The sequence below is a fragment of the Phasianus colchicus genome, chromosome 2 (assembly GCF_987193195.1).
Source record: "Phasianus colchicus chromosome 2, bPhaCol1.hap1.1, whole genome shotgun sequence".
In the NCBI taxonomy this organism is placed as follows: domain Eukaryota; kingdom Metazoa; phylum Chordata; class Aves; order Galliformes; family Phasianidae; genus Phasianus; species Phasianus colchicus.
Window position 1 is genome coordinate 8,517,928 of NC_143437.1, and position 26,669 is coordinate 8,544,596.

The 26,669-nt window shown below is 41.5% G+C and overlaps 1 protein-coding gene across 11 annotated transcripts in view; it reads right to left on the bottom strand.

Moving 5' to 3' along the window:
• The window catches only part of EHBP1 (EH domain binding protein 1), a 196,877-nt gene that overhangs the window by 65,484 nt on the left and 104,724 nt on the right, over positions 1–26,669 (bottom strand). For all 11 annotated transcript variants that reach the window (XM_031599124.2, XM_031599181.2, XM_031599150.2 and 8 more), the window contains 2 exons: positions 5,862–6,040; positions 5,170–5,218 (listed from right to left, as the gene is read on the bottom strand). In XM_031599124.2, coding sequence (XP_031454984.2) covers positions 5,170–5,218; positions 5,862–6,040 — 228 coding nt within the window. The remainder of the gene's footprint in view (positions 1–5,169; positions 5,219–5,861; positions 6,041–26,669) is intronic.

Here is a 26,669-nt window from a genome sequence, read left to right on the forward strand (position 1 = left end):
CGACTCGCAAAGACATCCATCAGCATTGTTCTGAATACTCCTAGCATGCTCCTATACCACAATAAATCTTGTTACTCAAACTAATGCCACTTCTGTTACTAAAAAGACATTCGTGAAACTGCAGTGTAAAACTCCTTGTATTTGAGTTAGGAAAGTCTCCCATGGCACCTTCCCTGGTTCTCACTCCAGCAGCAGAAAACAAGTAAATGGAAAAAAGTGTGAGAGTTGAAACAGAAAAAAAGCAACAAAGGATGGCTTTTTAAGATAAGGAGCAAAGATAGAAGAAACATGACACTAATCCATCTTGGGTTTTATCACTGGTGATCAACCTTCTCTCTGCTATTGGTCGTGTAATTGCTGCGATTTGTGTTGATGAAAAACAATGTATGTACAGATAGCTCAAAAGAACACCGTCACAGATTGAGTGATACAGGACATAAATCACAATCATCCAGCAAACAAATGCATTTTAAAACTTCTGTTGTAAATTTGGCATAAATTTATAAAAACGAGTGTATTTCATTCATGCTTTACTTTCCTTTGTAGAAGCTGAAGAGTGAAAGCCTTCTGGTTTGTGAGGCCACATCGTGTTCTTTCTGTTCTGAGTGGGCTTGGTGCATCAGGTTTTTCTAGTTTTGAAGAGTTAAAGCTGTTTCTCAATTTACAATTAATTATTACTATCCTGGATTAACCCTGAACGCACTGCTGCATCTACAGGCTGCAGAAGGCTTCCTGTTAGCAAAGCCCAGCTCCTCCTACCCGGCAGTCTTTCTAACAAAAAAGGTCCTAAATTTAAGACACAGAAGGGAACCCGTGCTTTTGCAAGGAAACAGTAATGCATGCCACTGACTTCAGCTCTGCTCTGGTTATATACAATGTCCTTTATTTACCTAGTTTTGGAAGGCTGGAAAAAAGAAAGAGGAGGGAAATTAACTGCAATTTCATATTGTCTTGGTTTTCAGAGCGCTCCCTTTCATGGCAGCCAATGTTCTCTGCTGATCTTTGGTGAGGAATCGCTTTATGGGAAGGCTGACTATGAGAGACAGCCATGCCATTTGTAAGAGAGGAGCTATGCTTAGATATAGGAGGAGCAGCAGCACAAAACACAGACATTGTATTTGCTGATAGGAAGCTCCAGACAGAGCAGAAGAACAGGAAAAGGATGGGTCTGTAGGTGGGCAGCCTAAGGGCACAGGAAGGATGGGTGGACACTCACCCGTAGCAGGCTGCCTTGGGAAGTGGAGCAAGACATCCATGCTGGCCTGCAGAATGGATGCAGCATCAGGGTTTGCTGCTTGACTCACTAAGTGGGTCAGAGCTGATGGAGTGCCATGAATAACCTGCTGCCCCTCACTGAGGACAGTGGGAGTTGGCATTTAAGAAAGAAAAGGACCTAGGCTTGGGTTACCAGTCCACAGCATCGAAAGCCCATAGAGGTAACTTGACCCAGCTCTCTTATACTTGTTATAACTTTGTTATTTATGTACTAATAAAACCAAATCCCAGGCATATTTCCCAGGGTCTGCAAAGTGTAGGAGGGGACAGTGCTTCAGAGCTGCTAGAAAAAGCTCCTGCTTGAAATGGTGAAGATGTAACTGGAAAGGACCGCTCCCACTGGCAGAGCTGCAAATCACACCTACAGGCAGCTCGGTTCTTCTGGGACACTTGGGGTTAACACAAACTCCACAATGCCAGGCGCCTCTTTCCCATCCCTCTCGTTGCCAGTCTGGACAATGCACGTTCTTGTTCAGCTGCTTTTGAAGAGCACTAGATATCTAGATGGGCATGCAAATGCTTTACAGCCACTAGTGCTATAAATAGCAATCAGACTGCACGTGTCCATGGCTGGGTGTGATGGCTTCTCCTCCTCTGTTAGGAACCTGGGAGCTTCTTGACTTTCCAGTGTGTTGACAAATGCCCAGTGTTTCTAACTGGTTGGTAACTGGTTTGTAATGTGGCATCAACAGAGCATGAGAAAGCATTTTCCAAGTCAAATTACACTTCGTTAAACAGAGGCATACCTAAGCCCTGATTTTGCAGATGTTTACACGCGTGTTTAGCCACGTTCCTGCCTGATCCTACTGAGGCCAACTAGCAACTCCCACATACACCATTAAATGTGTGCTTACCATTTTGTGGAATCAAACTGTGGATGTGATCATGAGCACCTGTTATAAAATATGGCTGCCAGCTTAAAGGTGAGGAGACAATGCCACTTTTAACTCAGCACTAACCCTGTAACTCTACCTCCTTCTGTTTAAATGTATGTTCTAAAATGATTCTTTCCTTGTGAAATGGTACATTTTGTGAAGGTGATCACTCAAGTACAAATGCATTGAGAAATCACATGGGAAATAGCCAAAAACTGCAAAAAACACCATCAAAGGCATCCTGAAACTGGATGTGCCAATTGAATATTCAGAATATATATCAACATTTCCAAACAGCAATCATTCAAATGAAGGAATGTTCTTCATGATGAAGTACTATTGATAAATCTACTTCAAGATGAAGTAATTAAAAGCAGGAGTTCATTATTAGGACCATACTTCATGTCCCATCCTTTCAGCCCCATTAAGTCTCAGCCTTGTTCAGCAGCTTGCATTTTCCAAGTGCACAACACGTTATGAGTGATGTGAAACATTCCTGCCCATGAGAAGGGACCACACTATCAGCGTGCCATAAGTGTGATGAACTATTCACTGTGATTTACTAAGGTTCAAATGGAAACAGTCAAATAAAATAAAATTAAAAAGTTGGATAATGTAATTGGGAAGGTTATCTGGGTATAGTTAGGTGCATGAGAGATTTAAGTAGCACCACAACCAGCCGAAAACCTACCACTCACTGTATAGCAATGACTTTAATTTTCTCAGAGGTAGCACTGGTTTCTCTTTTCTTCCTGAAATCAGAAATTGCAATGAGCACAATGCACCAAAAGTATGTGTTTGGTTTTTTTTTTTTTTTTTGAGGTAGTTATACATACTGGTATAGTCAGGACACTGAACCTCTTTAGTGCTTCTTGATGAAGAGTTTTTTAATTTCCTGCACACGGACTGACAGCCGTCAGTCGCGATCCATCAGCGGCAGCACCCAGCAGTTCCCAGCCACTTCCCAATTACATAACGCACTGACATCCCGGATCAGATGTCACAGGTAAATGCCCTTTTTGATTCAGCATTGCTGGCAGCACCACTTTGGCAAATGACTTGTGTGCATTATAAAGAAAGCCCAGTGATGGGCTTTTTGGAATCAACATGTAAATATGCACAGCAATTACACTATATAAGTTCTTTCTCAAGATTTCCTCTCTCTCTTTCTTTTTTTTTTTGAAAGAAAAAAACAAACCAGGTCACACACTTTTGCAAGATACACTCTTACAGATTAACATTTAATTTACAGTCACAGCCACCTCTTAGCTCCTTTCCTGGGAGGGGAAAAAAGGAGATGTTTCAGACAAAGAAAACTGTCCTATTCACCCACAGATGTTATTTTAATTGGTGAGGAGGAATCGCTGTCACACGTGCTCCATATCTGCATGGAATTTACAGGCAGCCATTGTTGGCAGTGCTGCGTTCACTCCCACCGAGGGCACGTGGGGTTATCGGGCAGAACTGTGTGAGACCAGGAAATAAATCTGCAGGAAGCAACCGAGATACTCAATGTAGCTGTCAGGCAGAGGGCTGCGGAGTGATGAAAGGAAAAACTGCACAATAACAACAATCATAGCTCCTTCAGGACTGAACGAGATCCTGCTAGAGAGACGGGCTACAAAGTTCCCCATTCGCCATCACCGTTTCATAAAGAAAAGATGACTGATCGCACTGCTAACGTTTTTAATTAACAATCTACTCTTTTCTTTTGTTATAATCCAGCTTAATTAGCCTGTACAACCAACAAAACTTGAAGTACAAAACCACACGGTCACAGACAACGCTGTGATGTCCCGGGTAATCCACTCAGGTCATCACAAGACCCTGTATTATTATGGAGAGGATATCATCGGGCAAATCACTCATTAGATAAGAGCAGTTCGGGGATATTTCATTATCTGTAACACTTAACCACTGTTTTAACATGAAACTTTCTGGCTAATGGGTAAGTGTTCAGACACAGTAAAACATAATTACCCTAAATACAAATGAACTTCAGCAAAGCACTTCCAGAAATTCCACATATCTACAATCTAAAATTCTTTAGTTATACTTTCTATATAGTATCGAACTTCATTAATTTACTCAAAATCTATCAAACCTTCCTCCCTGCATAAGCCAGCATGTTTAAAGCAGGGCAGAAGTAAAGTCACAGCGCGGAGAAGAAAGGCACTTAAAAACAATTATCAGACAATCTTCAGGAACCATTTCATTATCAGTGACTCACATGAAAATTATCATTTCTACATGTCCTTAGGGCCAAACTCAGGCATGTGAAAATCCCAAAGTTTGCAACGTATCTAAAATCAGGAGCGGAAATAAAGGCCTTCTGGTGGTTCCCCAAATAAGTTGCCGCTTCTTCCAGATAAATATTTCCCATCTCTGCACCATGGAGGTATATGGTGCACAATGCTGCAAGCACTCTGCAAACAGCTGGGTTTGTTTGCCAAGTGTTGTCCCAGCACTTCTCAACCTAAACTTTCCCTGCTGCAGAAAAGCACAGGTTCTGCGTCTCTCACCTCTCTCAGCTGTACAGTTTCAAGAGAGGTGTAAAATTCCAGCTTTAAAAACGTAAAATTCACCACAATAGCAACACTGCAAGTGGCGGATACATGGAGCCCTATTAAAAGAAATAGGAGTCTCATATAGCACAATCTGAGAACAGTTCCATTTCTTTTTTTTTGTTTTGTTTTTAATTATGTGTGCGTTTGAAAAAAAAAAATAGGAGAAATGCTCACAAAATGCTGCCCAGCCCTTCCATCTGCTTTTGCAGTTAACGTAGGCCGTAGAAATATTAAAGCCTAATGCCAGCTTTGCACTTGTGGTGAATGTTAAAGACCATGGCAAACTGGAGTCAATAATGCATCCGATTTGAGCCACAGGAGGCTGAATACCTTCTGTGAGCTGCAGTTCTGACCTTACAAAACAACCTCACTTTCCCAAAATTAATAAAAACCTGCAGCGAAGCCAAAATTGAAGCTACGTCTGTTTTTTTTTTCTTCCTGGCAGTTCTTACCTTTTTGTTGTTCTCTTTAATATCTTGAGGATTCAGGGACTTGTAGTCACTGAGGGGGAAAATGGCACAGTGGGTATGTACAGTATTTGATAAAAGCAGCAGTTTTGAAAACAAACCGAATCTAAAAAATTTGACATGCAATAATATCATACAGTAACTAGCAATTTCACAGCAATTCAATCAACAAAACTAATAGCGTGGAAAATTAAAGGGATAAATAAATAAATAAACAAACAAGCCCCGATGACACGTTTCATTGCCTGGAGCTTTCCATCTCAAAAAGAAGTTAAGGCAGGGGCTGAAGGCTGGCCTTGACAACCAAATTTACCAGGAGGTAATCTCTCCTTGTCAGAGTACAAAGAGCTACAGGCTTATTTCTCTCATCTCATTTCAACACTAGCACAATTTTCATAATCATCTTGAAGTCAGTTCTTTGTGTAAGATTAGGGAGAAGAAAAAACAAATCACGTCGGGGGAGAAACAGTTGTTTGGGCAACAGGGGAGAGCAGAGAGGTCGGCAAGTTGGAGCATTCCTCAACCTGCTTTCTTAGAAAGGACGATTTCTCTTTAAAAAAGGAAAGGGCAAAACAGATCTGCACCTAAAATGAACGGAGATTTGCTTTTTATGCAAAGTTCGATGTTGTATATTTCTATGAGAGTTAGCTTATGCAGGCAGAAAGCACACAACTTACATGAGATCTGGTCTAAAGTGATGCAGTATTGCACAGAAGGAGAGCCCGTTTCTCCACGATGTTGTAAAATTGGTGATTTTCACTCCCCTGTAGTTTTTTGTAACTTCTTTGCACCACACGAGCAGGGACTGACTCGCATTTGGCTTCCTCCCCAGGACGGGACTTGGTATTGGGCTCGGCTGGAAAAAAAAGAAAGGAAGAAAAAAGAGAAAAGAATTTAATGGAAGATGAGAATTAACATTAATTGGCCTAACCGGATGATCAGTCTCCTTTGATGTGAGGTGATGTCCCACACAGCTGCCAGTTTACAATGACTGCAACTTGCAAAACACACAAACTGCAAGTTGTTATCCCCCACCGCTGCCCTCGGCTCCGAAGGACACCGACACATGGATCGCAATGGGATCCTGAGCGATGGGGCACAGGTCCAATCTGCCACATCCTGCTATGCTGCGGGGCTCCAACCAAGGATTTACAGCCCTGGGGCTGCAGCCACCACTCCCAGCCACCACCATGTAGCTTCACCTCACAGATGTGTGGATTGGAAGCTCTGATTGCATTGTATCAGAGGTGGTTTTTAAAAGGACCATCAGCTAATAGGTTAACAGTTACCCCAAAAAAGTATTTTGACACTTTAAGTAATATTCCTGTTCACACAATAGAAGAAATACAATGGAATAAAATATAAAAACGATTTTATTTCAAGGGTTTGGCATTCACCACAGAATTCAGCAGAGACCTCAGTAATTGCATCCGATGCTTTCAAGAAACATGCCCTTGTTTCACTGCAAAAATACCATCACTTGCAAAACTTCTGAGATGTAACTGAACAGAATTATTTGCCTCTTACAAATCCAAAGTCTGAATCAGAGAGGAAAATTTTTCCAAAAGAATACAATTAAAAGCATGTATACACAAACTTGCATACCTTATAGCTAGAGAGTCCCCAAATTAGGGTTAAAATAGAGTGATGTTTTATAAAATAGAGCAATTCTGGCCATATTGCCTGTTGTGAAAGACCAATGATGCCCCCACTTGACTGAAGCATGTCAGTGCTCAGCAATTAGCTGCCAGGAACACTGATTTATGGTTTCACTGCTTCTGGGGAAGAGAATTTACAGAATCAGGAAAGCAATTTTTCATTTTCTTTGACAGTCAGCCCTGAAAAGTTGTTTTATAAACACTGCTACTCCACCATCAGATAGACACACTGCCAGCTCCGTCAGAAAGAGCAAAATATGTACTTTACTGTGATTTTAAATACCAGAACATACGTACACATCTGTACACAACTCAGTCAGAAAGTGCTTTGTCAGTCCTGTCAGTGATTCAAATCAGCATGCACAAATGTCATGATGAGACAAACATCTCTTGTTACACTGAATTAACATCTTATTGGGGATATACAACAGAGGCAAGAAGAAGAAGCAATCCTTGATAAACCTTCTCCATGCCTCAGACTTAAGCCAGCGTAATAAATACACTCAGGACCCTCCAGACAGTTACTCCAGATTCAGATTCGGCAACACAGAATCAGGGTTTTCTTTTTCTTCCAAACTTGAGCAAAAAAAGAAAAGTCATCGCTCCTAAATCTAAGGTAAAACATTATTTGAAACAGATTTGATATTGAAATTATACACGTAGGAATAATACATCTGGGAGAACATAATTTCATAAGTAAGGAGCTACTTCTGTAAAAGCACACGGCACTGCTATGAAGTTCACGGTCAGCTATAAAGTCCTCACACTTGTTGCTGAAGCTCTCCACAGAAACACGAACTGTTCACATCTCCATCTGAACGCTTTTTAGTTAACTCTGAAATGGCCTTAGGCAACCTCGCCATTCAAACGCCTTAATTACACATCTAAAACTGAAAACCAGGTTTTACAAAAGGACATGCGAAGCTGTTAAATCAATACATTCTGCTGAATTTAACAATTTATTTAAAAATTATCTATTTATTAAATCCAGACTACAATCCCTTGAAAATTTAAAGTTGGACCTTTTTTTTTTCCCCAAAGTTGCGCTTCCATTGACTTTAGATTTTCTGAAAGTGCTTTATTCAGAAAGTGCGAGATTTCAGTGTGTGCACAATGCAATTTAGTTTTCCCTTCTCTAGCTGATAAAGCAGAAATTATATCCTGCTTTCTCTCCAGATTTAGCACTGCGAGTTCTTCAGATAAAGGTGAAGTTAATATTATGATAATAGTATGCTCCCATTCAGCACCTGAGTGAAAGCTTTTGTTATTTAATCTATGATAAAAGCTTTCAGCCCAAGACACACGGGTGAACAATGGCAAAACCACACGAGCACCCGACACTGCTTTAGAAGGGTTAAGAAAATTTAGTTTCAGGGTTTCACCTTCTGGTGAAATCACGATGGAAAATATTGTCTTTGAATACCTGCAGGTAGTACAGATTAGTTCAGAGTTCAGAACAAATACAAACACCACCCAACACCCATTTCTAGTCCTTGTCTTTCAGAATGGCAGGAACTGATCAAACGAACTAACAACTCAGATCGCTTTTCCTTGCACAGTTCTTTTAAGTGCTGACTACGCCAGTGTTCTGAACTTCAAGCAGTCCCAGCTTGGCTTTTTAAGTTCAAACCCAAAGCCCCTGAGAACTCGTTTGGAGACACCACTAACAAAGCAGGAGCACCATGAGAGAGGCCCAGATCCCTGCTGAGCAGCGGTCACCCTCCAGATGGGGGTTAGTGGCATGGTGGGTACAGAGCAGACTGCAGCCCCGTGTGGGTGGATCTGCCTGTGCAGCCGGACCCAGCTTCACCCCTCATGTTTCATCGTAAACAGAAGCCCTGAAGTCTCTGTATTTATTCTCCTTTTACATGTTCTGCTAGCTTAATTAATATGTTGCATATTGTATGCGTTTTTGCCCTTGGGAGACTATCCCACCAGACCATTAACAAGAGGATCCATAGCTTTAGATACTAGGCTGCATTTCGACATTTCCAACTATTGAAATAACTGTTTTGCTGCAGTGCCAGATGCACTGCTGGTTACAAGAAACCCACTGTGGGAACCGGTGACAAGAATGTATGGCCACAGAGCCAGCACTGCAAGGGAAAGGGCCAGGAGCAGCCATGGAGAGGAGCAAGGGAAAAGGATGTAGGAGCTGTGGGAATCTGGGAGGAAGGCTCGTGTGGTTTGCATTTTGTATTAATGTACACTGCTCCCTACAGAGGAAAAGTAATTATCTGCAGGAGGAGGGAGGCCAATATTGAGATAGGGGTAAAAGTCAGCGCGAGGAAGACCTGCAAGCAGCCTGCAAACAAGTTGTGTTCCTCGAGGAGCAAGTGCAGGCAACAGTCCCTGACTTATTTGACTGAGGAAAGCAAAAGGGATTTTCCCTCATCCCTGTCAAAGCTGCGGTGCCAACCAGCTCACTGAACGTTGTGAAACCACTGAAATGCAAGATAAGGTAAATGAACGGAACCCACAAATAGGTGGGACATACAGCCAGATGCAGAAAGAGGTTCAGAAACTCAGCTGAACTGAGACACCGTCTGAAAAATGTCACAGACCAAAGTCAATCAGATCATTAATCATGTACCATCATCATCACCATCAGGGTGATATTTCAGAATTTCATTTTTCAGACAACATGGAGCTCAACCCACAGGAATTGCCAAGCCTGGGAGTATTCTAAAAATGGACACGGCTCATTTAATAGAGTTCATGCTATTGGAAAAGTCTGTGCAAACCCAGTGTGCTCTCAGTATTGTTTACATCGCTCCGTGGAACAGCCCAGGCTTAAGTCAAAAGCCAGTTTTTACCTCATAACAGGACAGAAATAGAAGATGGAAGTCTGCACAGACAGAATAAAATTGCTTTCTGTTTTATTCCAAAGATGGAAAAACATCCTCATGACCCAGCTCTACTGAAGTGTTCTTCATTTAGTTATTCTTTGTCTAGCCACTTGCTTTTTAAGTGGCAATTCACCATAACATTATGAGGACACAACAGAATTCGAGCAGCATTGCTCTTTTCCTCTGGTGAGGACGGTGCACGCATGTTTCCCAGGAAGAAATGTTAGTTCTGTTATCCATCAGTCCTCACCCAAAGCTATGCCTTCCTCATTCTTCTGATTGTGCCCACAGCTATTGCGGATATACAACAAAATATGAACTTTCATCTTAAAAGCTTTTAAAACCTTTTGCAAGTTTTGCCAGGTAGGAAGGAAGGTGAAATCCTTGGGACAAGCCTTAAGTCTGCTGTTTACCTGGAAGGTGGAACTAGTTCACCCTAAGGGTTTCAGCTGTCTCTTACATATTTTGGTGGCTGTGAGGCTGGAAAGAGCTTTTCCAAATTCTACCTGGGACAAGAAAGGGAATGCAACAAAAAGTGCACGTTACCTAAAATGCCAGGATATGAAACAATTATAGTTCTATAGACAGCAATGTTTTTAGCTGGAGAAGGACAATTCAGCCAAAAGCTGAATTACATTGTGTTTACTGAACACTTATAGGACCCACAGGAGAACCAGTGAAGGTACTGAAGATCAACACAAAGCACAGCCAGCCTGAGACGCCACTGCTGCATTTCCTCTCCTCTAAGCCCCAGCTCCCTACAGTTTGTCATTCTCCCTTCCAAACTAGCACAGTTTATGCTGCTCATGGCTGAATCATACAAATAATGTCTATCCTTCAACATGCCATCACTTCTGGTCCCAGCCTGTCCCTCATGCTTGGGTTAGTTTGATCAACATAACTTTTTACTCGTCCAACCCCACAAACAAACATTATGATGGCATTTTTTGATTCTAATCATCACTGTCATTTCTTCTCACACGATCCCTAGCCACCATTGCTCAAGGTCAAAAGTTGTTACTCATTAGTTCGTATTGCTGTTCATTTACAGTGCATGGCACTAAGCTTCATTTAAGAAGTATGATACAAATCCTGTATCAAAAATACAATTCCAGCTTCCCCGTGATCTCCAGCAGGATAGCTATCATACAGTATTACAGTGCTGCACAATCAGTAAATGAATTTATTGACATAATAGAGGCTCACAATTGGTATTTTACAAATATGGAAGCAGCCTGTATTAAATCATTTGCCTGAGCCAGTAAAATGAATCAGCTATCGTAAACTCAAAGATGCTATCAAACATGAACCTGGTGTGCACATCCATAGCACCCCAAACAAGCAACATCTGCACAACGAAGCAGCTGTCCTTCTTCAGACCCTTTCCAATTTGCACAGAGAACTATATGCCAGCCCCACAAACAGCTGCCTCTTCTGGTCTGGATATTTTGGTCCAGGCTCTGACTGTGGAGGTGGGACAGCCCAAAGTTGTGAAAAGCAGCCATACAGTTGAAATCTGTTCCTGTGTACAAACCATAGCCATGGAGCACACAAAAACAGGGGACACTGCAGTAACAGACTACCTTCAATCCGGCAATTCATACCTGCTACGTATTTTGTAATTTTTCTAATTACCTGGTAACCCTCTTTCAGCTTTTACTTTGCCCAGCAATGAATTTTCTTAGCGTGATCTTTAACATTAGGGTTTTGTTTCGGTTCAGTTTTTATTGCTGGGGATTAAAAGGATGAAAGAAAAGCAAGCATTCAGGAACTGAACTCTAAACCTTCAGAACTACAAGCCACAACACACCAACAACCGGACAATTTCCTCACTTGGGCAACAGCACACAGAGCCTGTCTGCTGGTGGGAATTCATTAAGAACAAGACAGACAATTTATCAAAGCTGAACAACCATCAGTGACCACCTGCTGTTTTGGATGCTCCTTGCAGACAGCAGCAACACCACATGGGAAGGGAAGGTAGCTCACTCACTGGGTTGAGAACCCCAAAATTTACTCGTTATGGGCAAGAAGAAGATTATGTTAATGAGCTGGTAAAGGAGAAACTAATCTGAGACAACATAATGGGCTTGGTTACTGGTGTGCAAGTCATTTCACCTGATGGTCAGCACAGCCAAGAAAAAAAATGTCCCAGAGAGCTCCTCCACAGCTTCAAATCTTATAGAAGGATGAGTCAAGGCTCGGCTGCTCTCTCTTCCCTGAGGTTGCATAATCTTTATCCTGAGCAAAGTATTTTCAATTAAAACAAAAGCAGGAAAAGGTATTTAATTCATAGCACTAAGCAGAAGCAAATACTCTCTGCTGCACTCATGTGCAACATAACAGCACTAAGAGCTTACAATGCAGGGAAAGGGCCTCATTTTTCTGCCCCTGGGAGATGGGCAGTTTCCCTATGCTCACCTCCCTTTCCCCAGTGCTCTGCTTCGCTGCAGCGTGCGCTGAGAGAGCCAGTGGAGCCACCAGGATGCTGCTGGTTCACAATCCCTGGCACTCGGCCACGATGGGAAGGTTCAGGGGTTTGGGCAGCTTGCCAGAATTAAGCAACTCAAACCACAGATGAGGAATAGCAATTTTCAAAGCTTTTAACTTTGTTAAATGGGAACTGAACTAGCAAAACGCACCTCCCTGGGCCCAAGGCTATCTCTGCCACATTTCAAAGGCCTGCAGCGAACAATGAAAGTGTTAGAGCTTGTCAGAAAAGGTCACAAGAATTTCTTCTAAAAGAAAGCACAAGGCAAGCTAAAAATGATAGTCACTGCCAATTCTTCCTAAAAACAGTGAACTCTTGCTGCTTTGGCAGTAATTTCTGCTGTTTTTTTCTTTTAACAGGAGCCATTAAACAAACGCAAGTCATTCTCCCACTCTTCAAAACATTTCAAGACGTTGTTTTTTCAGGCAACCTTCTGGTGTTGTATCATTACAGTGACATTGCTCCACAGAAAATTACAGGTACCTATTTTGTAAACTTACTGCACCGTCTGTATTAATGCAGAGCCATAGGTAGATTTATGGCAGCATTATTCTCTGCCTATGAGAAATCTTTGTTTCAACTGCTGGAGAGCACAACACAGGCCAGAGTTGCACAGGTGTTGTGCTAACAGAGGAGAACAACCTGTGTGCAGAGGGACTTGGAGTACTCTGTATTTCTAAGTCTGGCTTCGATGGTACTGACACCTGCCGTGCCTCCGAAGTCTGGGCTATGCTGCTTAACTGGGGGTGGGAATAAAATGAGCACTTTGTATCACTTTGCATGAGATGCTGGTGTCCATGAGCTTAGACCAAACACGAACACAGCTATTAGCTCCTTAGGATAGCTAGAAATGAATGGGAGCCTAATACTAACAAATCAGTTTTAGCCTTGCTAACCTCCTGCATTAGCAGCCCACTCTGCTAATACTCTACTCTACAAACAATAACAAGATGTTAATTAAAATGTTGCTTCACCACTCAGTGGTAAGAAGGAGCTGCACAGAGATGACACAGAGCCATCTGAAATGCGCAGTGCCTTCCTATTTTCTTCATCAGCCTTTATTCTACAAGTCAGTTGCAAGTTGGAGACTAGCATTGCTAATATCAGCCACAAAAAGGTCAGGTTTCAGCCAGGTGTGGAAACAATTTAGATAAGGCAGAAGCCTTCAGATCGGCTGGACATGTTTAATATAATCTTAGGGTACTGGAAGAGCTGATCTGAACCGGCATCTGAAATCAATCAGCAATCTGAAAACCTGAAGAAGATGGGTGAGAAACCGGATGAGTAGGAAAATACGATGTTCCCTTCCAGTCTTTCCAAAGCATTAAAATAAAAAAAAATTTGAAGAGTGCAAACAAACCAATGAAAAAAAGAGGAACAAACAGTTGTGTGTTAGCATGTGAAAGTTAAAAGGAAGATGAAGAACATCGATTTGTCATCAACAAATGGTGACAACCAGCCTGATTTCTTTCTGTAGCAGTGAGCAGCAGGGAGCAGCAGCAGGGACAGCACTCTGGTTGTAGGTAAGCTTTTCTTACTGTCACTCAAGATGTTCTCATAGCAGCCTGAACAAGACTTGCAGAGCACAGGAGCAAAACAGACTGGAAAACTGTATCTGAGTCTAGTATGAAATGATTTTTGGAATTACGCATTAAAAGGGATTCTGCAAGCACATTTCTTGGGCTCAGTGTTAAAAGTCTGAATTAAAAAGATGGATGACAACCTAGGCATGAAGCTGGGATGGACTTCAAACACACTAAAAGAACTCCGAGCGTATACAAAGGAGAAAAAGTCTGAAGAAAACAAGATGAAATTCAATAGGCACAAGTACAACATAGGAAGGAGCAATCATTTACATAAATGCACGATGAGGAAGAACTGGTTAGGTAACAGCTCTTCACAAAAGGATCTGGGGGAAACAGTGTATTCAAGCTGAACATAAGTCAACAACATCAGGTTGTTGTGAAAAAGACAAACATCATGCTGAGATGTACAGACAGGAATAAAGCTTGCAAGACATGTACTGCCTCTCCCACTCCACTTCAGCATCAATAAAGCCACAGCTGAAATTTTATGTTAAGTTCTCCGTGACACAGTATAGGGAAGATGAGCCCAAAGAAAGATCAGGGGGAAAAAAAAAGCCTTTAAGAAAGCTGGACAAATTTAAAAATTGATTCATAAATATATTTCATTTATTCTAAAGAAAAAAATGATACAGGAGAGCAGTGTAGCTCTCCTCCAAGCATATAAGAGTTTGGGAAGCAAGCAAGCCCTTTGTCCCCCATGTCAGTGTTTACCCAAAAGGAACTGACAGGCTCTCATTGCAACAGGTCAGACGTTAGGAGGAGCAATCTGTAAAACACTACAATGAGGCACTCACACAGACTACCTTGGAAAGCTATGGATGCATTATTACTGGAGGGCTGCTAACAACAAGCTGAACAAATCTTTCCTTTCGTAAAGCCAAGCTTGCTGTTGGCCAAACAAAAGGATAGAGCAACCCTAAGATGCCTTTCACTCCTACCTTCAGTGTATTTCAGCTAGAGGGCCTTGAACACACAAGGTTCAACAGTCCCTAGAGCAGCCTCTGCTCCCATTGAGCACTTTGTGCAGACGACGGCTTTGGGTTCTCATCCAGCTGCCCAAGAGGCAGGCTGCTGGAGAAGCACAACTCTGCCACTCTAACTTCTCCTCTTCGAGGAAGAAGGCTCTCTCCCATTCATAACATTCTCATGGTGAGTCACAAAAACACTTTAAAACCTAGCGTGCATTAGAAAGACTATTTCAGCGGGAGGATTATAGCTCAGGTCAAACCCAGGACAGGAGTCAGTAAGCTACCGCCTCACCTGATTACAGTTTGGTGAAATCAGGAATTTAGGCAAAGAATAAATCCATTGGAAACAGAACCAGTCGGGTATGGCTTTCAGTCACAGCAGAGATGACACAGCCTGGCAGTTTAGCTTTTTCTTTTTCCTTTCTTCTTTTTTTCTTTTTTGCACAGAAATCAAGATGATAGCACTTGAAAAATTCTTCTGCACCACAAACAGAATGCTTCCTTCATAGCTTTCATAAAAAATATATGAAACAAACAAACAAACAAAAATTTTAAAATGGATGAAAAACGAAGGAATGGCAAATGTGAATATGTGAATATTCTTGTTTTAGTTGCCCAAAGGAACAAGCATTACTGAAGCAGCGTGAAGGCTGATAGCTATCTTTACCTCACTGAATAGCACCTTATTCTATGAATAGCCTCCATGGAATAACAGCCACTACTCAAGGATTCAATAGCTTAATGAACATAACGAGACTGGCACAATTTGGAGCTTAATTTGCATGCACTTTGAATTTGTTTGCTTTATTAGTTTCATTTCAAAATAAAAATAAATGTAAAAGTAGCAGCGATTCAAGTGCCACTTGGCTTAACCTGCATTTTTCCAGGAATTCTTACACTCTCCAAATTTGCTAATTGCTAGGACTTGTGCAGCTAAAAGGAAAAATGCATGCTAAAAGAAAATATCCTTTTTGATTTATAATACATAATTAACATGAGCTTTTCTAGCTCGAACACTGGCAAATCTATCCTCTTGAAAAATACACACATCATTTTCATGCTACAAATTAAATTTGGTGTGGTTATGCTTTTAGCACTCAACAAGTAAAAGCTTGTAAATGAAAAGCTGAAGCATAAAGGTATGGCAAGTCTCATTTAAGAAATCAAAATCTTCAGAAGACAGGAATTCTCTCCTGCAGAAGTCAACAAAAGCTGCTAATAATTAAATGCTGCTTTTGATTAACACTTTATGCGACGTGTTTATTTTGAAAGTCTGTATTTAAGCAGATCTTTATAGAAAACAAATCAAATCCCTGCGCTTCAGTCCCATATGATGTCTGGCTAATAACCACACAACAGTTGGAAACTGTCAAAATATTTTACAGCTCAATTGTAATTACCATCCAAGTCTAAGCACGCAGTAATTGGGCGTTAGCCATGCTCTGGGGGTGTTACAGCAATACACAGCAGTCACTTCTTCTGCGCTTTGTTTTGGCACATGTAAAACTCCTCAATGATCCCCAGCACCTAACTCGTAAAATTCTGAATGAAATATGTGCTCATACTCATCGTCTGCAGAGATAGATGTGTTTTTTTTTTTTCGTAACACAGCATAGCACTTCATCGTTTTAAAAATCTGTCTAATACTTGGAAGCGCATAATTTGTTCAGCTGCTATTTTTTTTCAGATCCCCAAAATAAAAACTGTATTGTCAGATCAATAAGAAAATAATCATTCTGACCGAAATACTGCATGCTAAAACTAACACTGCTAAATGCTTTGACACAAGCTGTGGTGAAAGCTTATTTTGACTTGAAAGAACACATTCTGCTGAGCATAAACAGAGAAGACATTCTGAGCGAGTGAGAGAGAAGTACAGTTAGGATATAGCAACAGAAGGGACCTGAAAGGGCTTTTAGCACATACTGTTACATGTACATAACAAGTGCCACACAGAGTGCTGTGCAGAGCTGCCAGCCCCTCAACAGACAACTCGAGAGGGCACTTCTACAGCAAGGACCAGGGCAGCGCCAGGGCTGGATTCATGATTCACCAATCTTTCAACACTATTCAAATCATGAATCCATTTAATTATCATCAACTCTGTGGTGACAAGACAGACGACATCACTGGATCCCTAATACATTAATATCCACTGGATTAAGATTCTTAAGAGATGTTATGCCTTTGAACTGACAGCGTATGAAAGGAAGGAAGCGTTACATTTTAAGTGTCCTTTGGACTTAATTTCTGTGGTTAGGTTAAATAAAATTAAGCACTCGTGAAAGAAAGGCTCTCAAATTGGTCCCTGGATGATGCAATGTTTAACATGCTTCTGGTGTGAGCTGTTAGTGATCCCTAACACTCATCTGTAGACAGGACTAAGAAACACCTGGATGAAGAAGATCACAGCTTTCCAAGCAGGAGCACTGGTGCTACCAGAGGGGCTTTGGGGAATGCATTGGCAGCTCTATCTGGGGCTGGGGGGATGCACTGAGATCCATCAGCCAACCCTGAGGAGCTACAAGGGGGAAAAAGGCTTTGGTCAAATGCCAGCACAAATGCAGAAAACTCAGGCTGTACATCATCCTTAGCAAGTCTGATCACGTCCAGGTGTTGCAACGTGCACAGCGCTTATCATTCACACATCTCAGCCTCCTGCAATACTTTTCACTGCACGAGCACCTCGGGATAAGTGGAGGAGAGCAAAGAAGGGAGCCTTACAGGGGAATTTCCATGCTTTGGGAAGTGTAAATTAGAGCATTACTACTAGTCTGACAGTAAGTTTGCTAATAAATGTGTAGCAACATTCTAATTGCATAACAAGAGATGAAACGATTATGACAATTGTTGAAATGGGGAGAATAAAGGAAAGCAGAGGCATACGTAAGCTTTGGTAACACAGTGAGCTAGCTGTGAGTGCTGAGCTTCTGGGAAGCCACAGAAGCCAGCAGATATTTCACTTTGTCACTACAGCTCTAAATAAGGTTCTAGCAGATACCACAACGTTTGCTCTAATAGTGGGTATCACTTACAAGTTAGACAAACTTTGAAATAGTATTTAAAGGTACCTGTCAGGTAAGGATTTGTCATCTTAAAGTGTGGGCTCTGGAGATTGTTAGGTAGCAGGAACATGACCCAAGACAAGACTAGGAAACAAGCAGATGGACATCACTTGAATCATAGCCACCTCACCTTTAGAGCTCCTCAGGGGAGCAGTTCAAAGAGCAGTTTTGTCAGCAGCTGCAATAAAATTCATGGACAGCTCAAACAGAAGCACTAGCGAGAGAACAATGAGTTGATAAATGCATCACACACATGCTACTAAAAGTCCTAGCTCAGTTTCTCAAGGAGTTACAGCCACAAAGTCTCCTAGTATATATAAATACTTTTGCAAAGTCCTTTTGCAATGATTCTTTACAATCTGTTTTATAAAGCCTTGGCACTGTGAGCTGCTCCTGTTTCCCAGCCCGGCTGCATGTGAAGCCTTACACTGCCTCCTGCTTGTCTGCAGGGCAGAAGGGGAGGGCAGTGGGCTCCCAGGAGGAGGCAGGCTGGGGAGGAGCAGTCCCCAGGGCCCCTTCTGCAGCTGGCAGGGATGCTGCATGCTGCCAGAGGGGATGCTGCCTCTGCCCACGCACTCTGGCGCGCTCCAGAGAGCTCCTGTGCCCCAGACTGAGTAAGAGAAGTGGCTGCAACCAACATACCTACAAGGGGAGGCCACAGGGGACGTGCTGCTGGAGCCCAATCCAAACAAACGTGGGTTGTTCTAAGAGTCAGAGCTGATCTCACTGAACAGTTCTTTGTTTCTGAGGGAATCCTCTCATTAAAGAGGACAAAACAGAAACTGAAATCACAGAGGATTTGATCTTCCTCTTACCCCACTTTGACTCAGTAAATACAAAAATATCTTCCCTGTTTCAATACAGTAAGAAAACCTGGAAGCTAACTTATTTTACCATCCACGCAAACCATTTCCAAGCGTTTTTCAACAGGACTCAGCACCTGAATGTACTCAGCACAAAACCCATACTGTCTATAGAAGCCAAAGAGACAAGAGGAGGTGAAACTGCTAACATCCATTCCAAACATAGATGTCCAAAGGTGTGCACTTTTTCCTACTCTTCCACTGTACTGGGCACAAACTATTGGTAAAACTGTGTCTCAAACACAGCAAAAGTGAGAAAAGCGGTGATGAAGAGCAAATCACATGTTATCTGCACACCCAAAAACACACAGCACCTTCGAAATGGAGCAAAACATTTCATTTGTCTGGGGACTGGTCACAGAACTTGGCTCCTCCAAAAACAAAATTAGGAAACATCCTTTCTAAAAGGATTAAGGTGCAGTGATGCAAATCATTTCATGTCCTGAACATATTACTGGTCCCCTTTGTTGGATGGGTCTTCAGAACCTCCAAATTCTTGTAAAACAAAACAAAACACTGTTTGTAGCTAACAAAAACTATTTGTAAATAGATCAACAGTACGTCCAAGGAGATAAAAAAAAAAAATAAAAGCATATAGAAACAATAAAGCAGCTTTATGACAAGAGGTTGCCCAGTTATTTAACATGGTGCATTAATCAATCAGGTTCTTGGACAAAACTTTTCAGTTGTGATCTGCTAATGCAGCTGTATCAAATTTCTATCTGAATTTTTACAAAGTTTGCACACAGATAGCAAGGGTATAGACAACAAATATCCTTGTATGTAACAAATAGCCATACTTCTTACACTAACAATATATTGACACTAACTGAATGTATATGCTAAGAAAATATACATGCACATACTCGAGGTGTGTGTCTTCACGTGCCAAAATGATTAAGATCATTTGAAATAAGAAAAATACATTGTTTGTGAGTAAAAATGATTTTCATAAAACTTTAGAAACAAAGTATAACATAGGTAACTGAAAAATTATGAAGAATGCAGAAATATGAGGATATTTTTATTTCTAAATATTTCAGATAGTGTAATATTTTAGGACACTTTCAATGCATGAGTAGCTAAGTTGAGTTTCAAAGACCTATTTGCACTGAAATCAGTCAGGAAACATTATCCTCGTAAAAGACCACAAAAAGATGTGAAGAAGAGCACAGAGACATCCTTGTTGTCTCAGAGGTGCTGATGATGTGAAGCGAGGGAGAACAGAAGTTTTGCTCAGCCTACCAAAGATAAAGAGACTGACTTGTGCTTCAATCACCCTTTAAAGATGGAAAAGACAATTAAGGAACTAGAAATTGCTCTATCTACCTTACCCCAGTTCATATAAATGGGAACTCAGGTGGGAAGATTTCACTGCCCAGGAACTTGATTCAGGACCAACTAAAGGTCCTCCATTTCTCAGTGCCTTCAGTGGACTCTGCATTGAGTCTCATGAACACGTACAGAAGTCCAGGTGTCCAACAGTCACCGCCAACCTGTTCATTCACAATGCATTTCTGTCGTTCTGCTCTTATGAAAGTGAGCCTTTCACACAACTGTGCATGTCAGGGTTAGCAGTTACACGTGAGCTTCATGCAGAGGACAGTGTTTGTCTTAATGGTGAGTCCACAGGAAAAAAGATGACACCTTCTACAGCTAAGTGGGCACAAATCCACTTGATTCAAACAGCTCTCGGTGCTGAAGATGTTAGGCATGCTTATCAAGTTGTTCCTAGTCCTAAAAATAAGCATAACAGCATCTTCACCAAGGCAACAAAAACTACCAATGAAACCTCTGACACTTGGAGCCACAATCTTCAAGATATTCAATACCAGGTTACAAATTTTTCACTCCCACTTTTTTAGTATCTGCTGGAAGACTCCTTTATTGGGGACATGATGTGTGTTATGATTACTGAGTTCACAGTGGCATGCTATCAGCTAGTGGGCAGCACACAGTTCTGCTCTAAAGGAGTACCAGGAGTGGAGGAGAATAAGCTGTGTTAGAAGGTGCTTCACCACTCTACATCCTCCAAATCCACATGATTTTTCTACAAGCAGTAATGTGTGTATCTAATCAGCGAGCGTTTCCATCAAGCTCTTAAACATCACAGTTGTTTTTCTAATACATTGAGGCAAACAGTATTTTTCGTAACATTTACAACAGGATTTCCTTAATTACTTTAGTTTCTAGTGAGCTCCTTAAAGGCCACTTTGCTGAGCTAGAGCACATGATTTCATTCACGGTTTAAAAGCTTTTCCCATGCATGCTTTTCAAAGCTCATTTGTCTGAATTATATATGAACTATATTTAAAATCTGTGCATTATTCATTACTACAGGCTATGAAGCATCATTTAGGGATTAACGCTATCTACTAAACTGCAACTCTTTTGTCAACAATGAAACAAAGTGAGTTCCAAATAATCAGTTCTATTTTTAAAAAGTTAACCAAATTCTTCTATGAAAGTACAGAAACATTTCACTAAATCTACCAAGAAAAAACATGTATGTCCTATTTTTTGACACAGAAACAAACTCAGTTTATCCAATAGGCACATAAAATACAGAACTGTTTAATATGTATCAGAAAGACTTCTTGCTTTAATTATGTTATAACCTTTCCCTTCTCTAACAGCCTTCACATAGAGTGCTAGCACTGCATGCATTTTGACATCGATCTATATGCTTCTGCATAGGATAAATCAAATAAAAAAATAATCTGGATTTGGGTTTTGTATTCAAATGACTATTTCTCCAGAGAAACAACATCTCCTTCTCTCCATATTCCATCCACGTACATCAAAATAACCCAGAAAAAACATGGATCAAAAAAAATGTTACACACAAAACCCTTAGATGGCTCATACAGTGACAGTCACAGAGAATACAGTTCTTCTGACGGAGTACAAAAATATCTAAAAGCTTGACTTCAGTAAAACCCCGATCACTCAGTTCCTTCGGATTGTTCTGCATTTATTTTCTTTTCTTTTATTCAGTTAAATTTTCTTTTTAAGGAATTGTTTTTTCCTCCCCATTTTCTGTCACCACAGACACTCCCTTTAGGCAACCGTGCATCAACAATCCTCCCACGTTCAAAGTCGGCTACATCTGTTGCTCTTTCCCATTGTTGAAAATTCCTGCCTTAATCCTATTTGACTTTATTCATGCAAAGGTCATCCTGAATTCAACAAATGGAGGAGCGATAGCAAGCACACTGTTGAACATGGCTAAAAAATGCTGTTGTAGAACATGCAGCTAGTGTGCCGGCACTATCTCAGAAGTGCTTGGTTTATTATGCAGGCTTCCAGTCCTCCTGGCTGTGCTGCAATATGAATTGGTAACGTATTCCTTCTAGCACCTCAGTAATACAACGGTTTTCTTCTAACTGGTTTGATTCTCTCTACTTAAAAAGATTTGCACATACCTCATATTTGCTTGTGAGTCTGTGTACAACATGTATGTGTAATACCACACTGTGTCACACTCCCTGCGGCTTAGCTTCTGGCATATTAGGCTTCTCTGTTTCTGCTGCTTTTCACTTTTCAGTATACCCAGCTTCACAAATCAATCCTATTTAATTAACCAGGCAGTCAAGAACTAACTACGGCCACTATTTTAAATAAATGACGTAAAATTTCTGACTGTTACACGGCAGGGTTGAACTGCTAATGCTAATGCTTTACTTCAGGGCCACCACTGTACTGCTGATTCATTCATGGAAGCTGTCAATTTTGCTTTTACACTCACTTTTCTTCCCTACCAACAAAAAAAATTAAACGTCACATAACCATGATTTATTCTTATTCATAAGTATCTGACCAAACCAAAGAAGGATTAGCAGGAGCAGTGAATTAGTAACTAAACCAAAGCTAACTATCAGACTGATTTATGAAGTGGAGATAATTATTTTTGTAATATGTCCATAACTCATCATGACAGAAGCAGAGGAATATTTATTCATGCACGCTTATTTCCAAGTTGAGGTGCTTGCCAGCCAACTTGAACCAAACCCACCCTTCAGGCAACCAGAGAAAATAGGCTATTGTTAGTTCAGTTCCTTAACAGAATGCCTTGCTGAGGGCCTGATACAGTTTAGAGCCTACTGAAGATTTTAACAATCTGAAACAACTCCACAATAAAGTCTAATGTAAAAGCTGATAGTCAAATGCTACAGCAACAGCAGCTCAGTATTTAGCTCCTCATTAATCTGCAAGGGAACACAGGAAAGAATCAAGCTTACCATTTAAAAGTTGCTCTATACTCTGCTACTTAAGAAGTCTGAGGTTAAGGTGTAAAAACTCTACAGAGAAAGGGTAAGTTTCATCAGATTTTGTTACAATTTTGAAGATTTTGGTTTTGATGGTAATTTTTAAAGTGTCTTACTTGAGGAAAAGCATTCCTTCTTTCTTTTTACCTTTTAGAAAGCAAAGCTTCAACAAAACACAAGTAATAGTCTGTGAAGCCAAGCATGCGAATCAAAGCCTTCCCTGTCCTTTGAAAAGGTTACGATGAATGGCAGTAAGGTGGTTATCCTCTGGTTCCTACGCCAGGAGCTGGCCCTGCAGCTTCCTCCCACCGTAGGAGAAAAGGTAAATAGTTTAAAGAATAATAAAATACCTTCATTGCAGATAAGGATTTTCAGATTACATATCCCAGAAGCTAGCCCAGGTTTTACTTACAGCTGGTTTTCAAATGCTTCAGCCTGGGCAATGGTGCTTGCACCTAAACCAGCTTATGCCCTGCAAGACTCAACAGTGCCCTGAAAGCACTGGTGTTTAGGAGCATGAGAGTCTTAGAAACTTGAATGCTCCCTGCAGCTCCCAACTTTCTTATCACAGAATATCCTCAGTTGAAAGGGATCACAAGGATCACCCACCCCAACGCCCGGCTCCACACAGCATCACCGAAATGCAAACCCTATGGCTGAGAGCACTGTCTCAATGCTCCCTGAGCTCCAGCACTGGGGCCGTGCCCTGTGGGCAGCCTGTGCCATGCTCACCACCCCCTAGGACAGAGCCTTTTCCTGACCCCCCAACCCTCCTCTGACAGTTCCCTCGGGCCCTGTCACTGTCACACAGAGCAGAGCTCAGCGCTGCCCTCCGCTCCCTGTGAGGAGCTGCAGCCGCCATCAGGCCTCCCCTCAGCTCCTCTGCTCTGGGCTGAACAATCCCAGGACCTCAGCTGCTCCTCACAACCCTTGCCTTCCAGACCCTTCCCCATCTTTGTAGTTTTCCTTTGGATGCTCTCTAACAGTTTTATGTCCTTTTTGTAATGTGGCACCCAAACTGCTCTCGGTGCTGGAGGTGAGGCCGCACAGCACGGAGCAGAGGGGACAACCAAATCCCTCTACCAGCTGGCAGCGCCGAGCCTGGATACTTAAATGACTGATTTCAGGCACTTCTGTATTCTTATAAAAAGTGCTTAAATTAGACTTTTAATCTCCCTCTCTTCAAAGACAAAAGTACTTCATTCAGCTCCAAAGGCGGAGAGGTACAGCCCAGAACAGGCAGCCTGAGCATTCCCAGCCCAAAGTGGATGAAAGCAAAGGGCTCCTCTGACTTCAGCAGCCCTGGAGCAGCTCCTGCTTAAGGATCTCTTTCTCATTTGATCAACCTTGCACCTGCTGGCAGGGCAGACTGTTGGGCAAGTGACACTCATTCAAAGTTCAAACATTTATACAACACAGCCCATACTTACCAGACAATCCCATATTTACATAGGAAACACTGAGGAAATTCTAGCCTTAGTGAAGTTTTTTTGAATAAAATATGAAAGCGGTTATTTTTGTTACAATTACACACACTAGTGCTGGCATTTTATTGACACATAGCAGCAAGACTCCCCTTCTCTTCATCAGGCAGCATGCTCTATGTTTGTCCAGTTGCCTCTAAAGGCCAGAGATGGATTTTCTTTCCATAGAATGGTATGCAGTCTTACATTTCCAAGATGAAATAAAGCATATAGAACTACTGCCATTGCATATCTAAAAGACAACACCTTTCCACAAAAGGTGAAATAATATATTATTAAGGTGACAAATCTAAGCGCTGTGATTTCACAGGGCAATTTAAATCTAAAACTATGAAAAGTGAAGCTCTGAATATCATAACATTAGTTAAATTACCAAGCATCATTTGCACAGACATTTAGTAGAACTGCTAACTTGTCCAGTCCAGAATTTCCAGAATTACTGCAGGCATTACCAATTCACTTCAATAGAACCTACACTGTACCAATAAGGCAGAACTACCTTAAAGAGCAATTACTGAAATTGCAGAAGGAGCCAAGTGTTTACCATCCTCTGAATTACATATATTAATCTGCAATTAAAAAGATTTTTCTAGGACAGCCCTGGAGATCTGGTTTCTGCATGCCCACTACTACCAAAGAAATAAAGAAGAAACTCTGAAATACTGAATCAGCAGCACTTCAAGTTGACGGATCAAAGGATCAGAAGTTAGGATGTTCCAAAATTATGGTTACATACTCAGCATTAATTGGCACCCTTTGTATATTTGCATTCTGATACCATCTTTAAGAGCACTTCTCCCCTAGACTTGTCCCTCATGAAGAGGACACAATGAACCACCTCCCCAAACGGCACTACCTATTCCTATTTCTTCCATATTATTCGTTGTTTGTCCTCATGTGTCATCAGCTGCACACTCCCTGAACCTTGAACTGACAGTGGTATCATTAATCTCATCAAAGGGTTCTTCTACAGTGTCCACCTTGATGGTATTTTAATCTAGAAGATTAAACATTTAATTTACTAGATATCCTCGTGAGGTAGCAATCCATTTAACTAAAGAAAAGTGAGGTCCACAACAAAGACAGCTCCAAATTATCAGAAGCTATTGCTTTCGAGTCCTCAGCCACCCAGCAGTCAGCCTCAAGGAGCGCTGCTTGTTTTTTCACACTTCACACATACTTTTTCAGCTTCGTGGCACTCTCTCCAAGGCAGTGGCTCTGTCAATTTATTGTAGTTGTATCAAGCTGGGATCTTAAAAATTACACCACAGTCGAAACTTTAGTTAGCTTATCACCAGGGTATTCCTGACAGAGGGAATGACAATACTCAATGCTCCTGGACAGCATTTAGCTGCCCTAACCATCAGGGAAAGTTGTCCCATACACTGGCCAGTGCCTCAACCAGAGCACAACCCAGCCCAGCTCCCTGTGCCCAGCATGTGTGGTGCTGTCTGAAGGAGTGCTGCAGGGTGACCTGCACACGGCAATACGTCTCCAGCTAGACATCACTCTGGTTTATTGCTACGGGTGCTGATGGAACAGGATAAGGTGAGAAGTGAGACGTCGAAGTTGGAAGGTGCTCACCTCCACCTCCAAGCCTATGTAAATCCCCCACTGCATGTGGGTAAATTACTGGCTTATCTGCTTTTTACATTTGAAATTCTGAAGGAAGTATTTCTCCTAGTGGTAGTGATACTATCCAATCGCATCCAATAGACAGTAGTATGACTTCTTTGTTGTTAGAAAATGGGCACAAAACATTTTAATGGAAAGTGCTGAAAGCAGCAGCTGCAACAAGGAAGCAATTGGTTTCACCTACACTTTCAAGGTATACAAACTGATTCCTGTTGGCAGTAGTCACAGGAATAACATGAAGAAAACAGACACCACCTTCCACTAGCTTATTGTAATACATTCATACAGCCATTTGCAAGGAGGAGGAGAGAGAAGCAAGGCAGCAGAGAAATGAAATCTCATACACAATTAATACTTAAAACTGTTGTAGTAAAACTACTTGGGCAAAACAAGCAATTTCCAATTGCAAATGAATATATCACTTTGGAAGCTGAAGGAGGCCATGAGTAAGCAAAAGCCTACCCATAAAACCATGTGTCTCCAGTGCATCCAAACAGTATGTGGATGCTCGTCTGGGTCTTAATGAGTAGTAAGAAGTTGTCACTTCTGCTGGTCTCGTCTGTGGTTGCCCATGGATAGACTACCACATGTAACACACTGCTTCTTGTACCAGTTTTT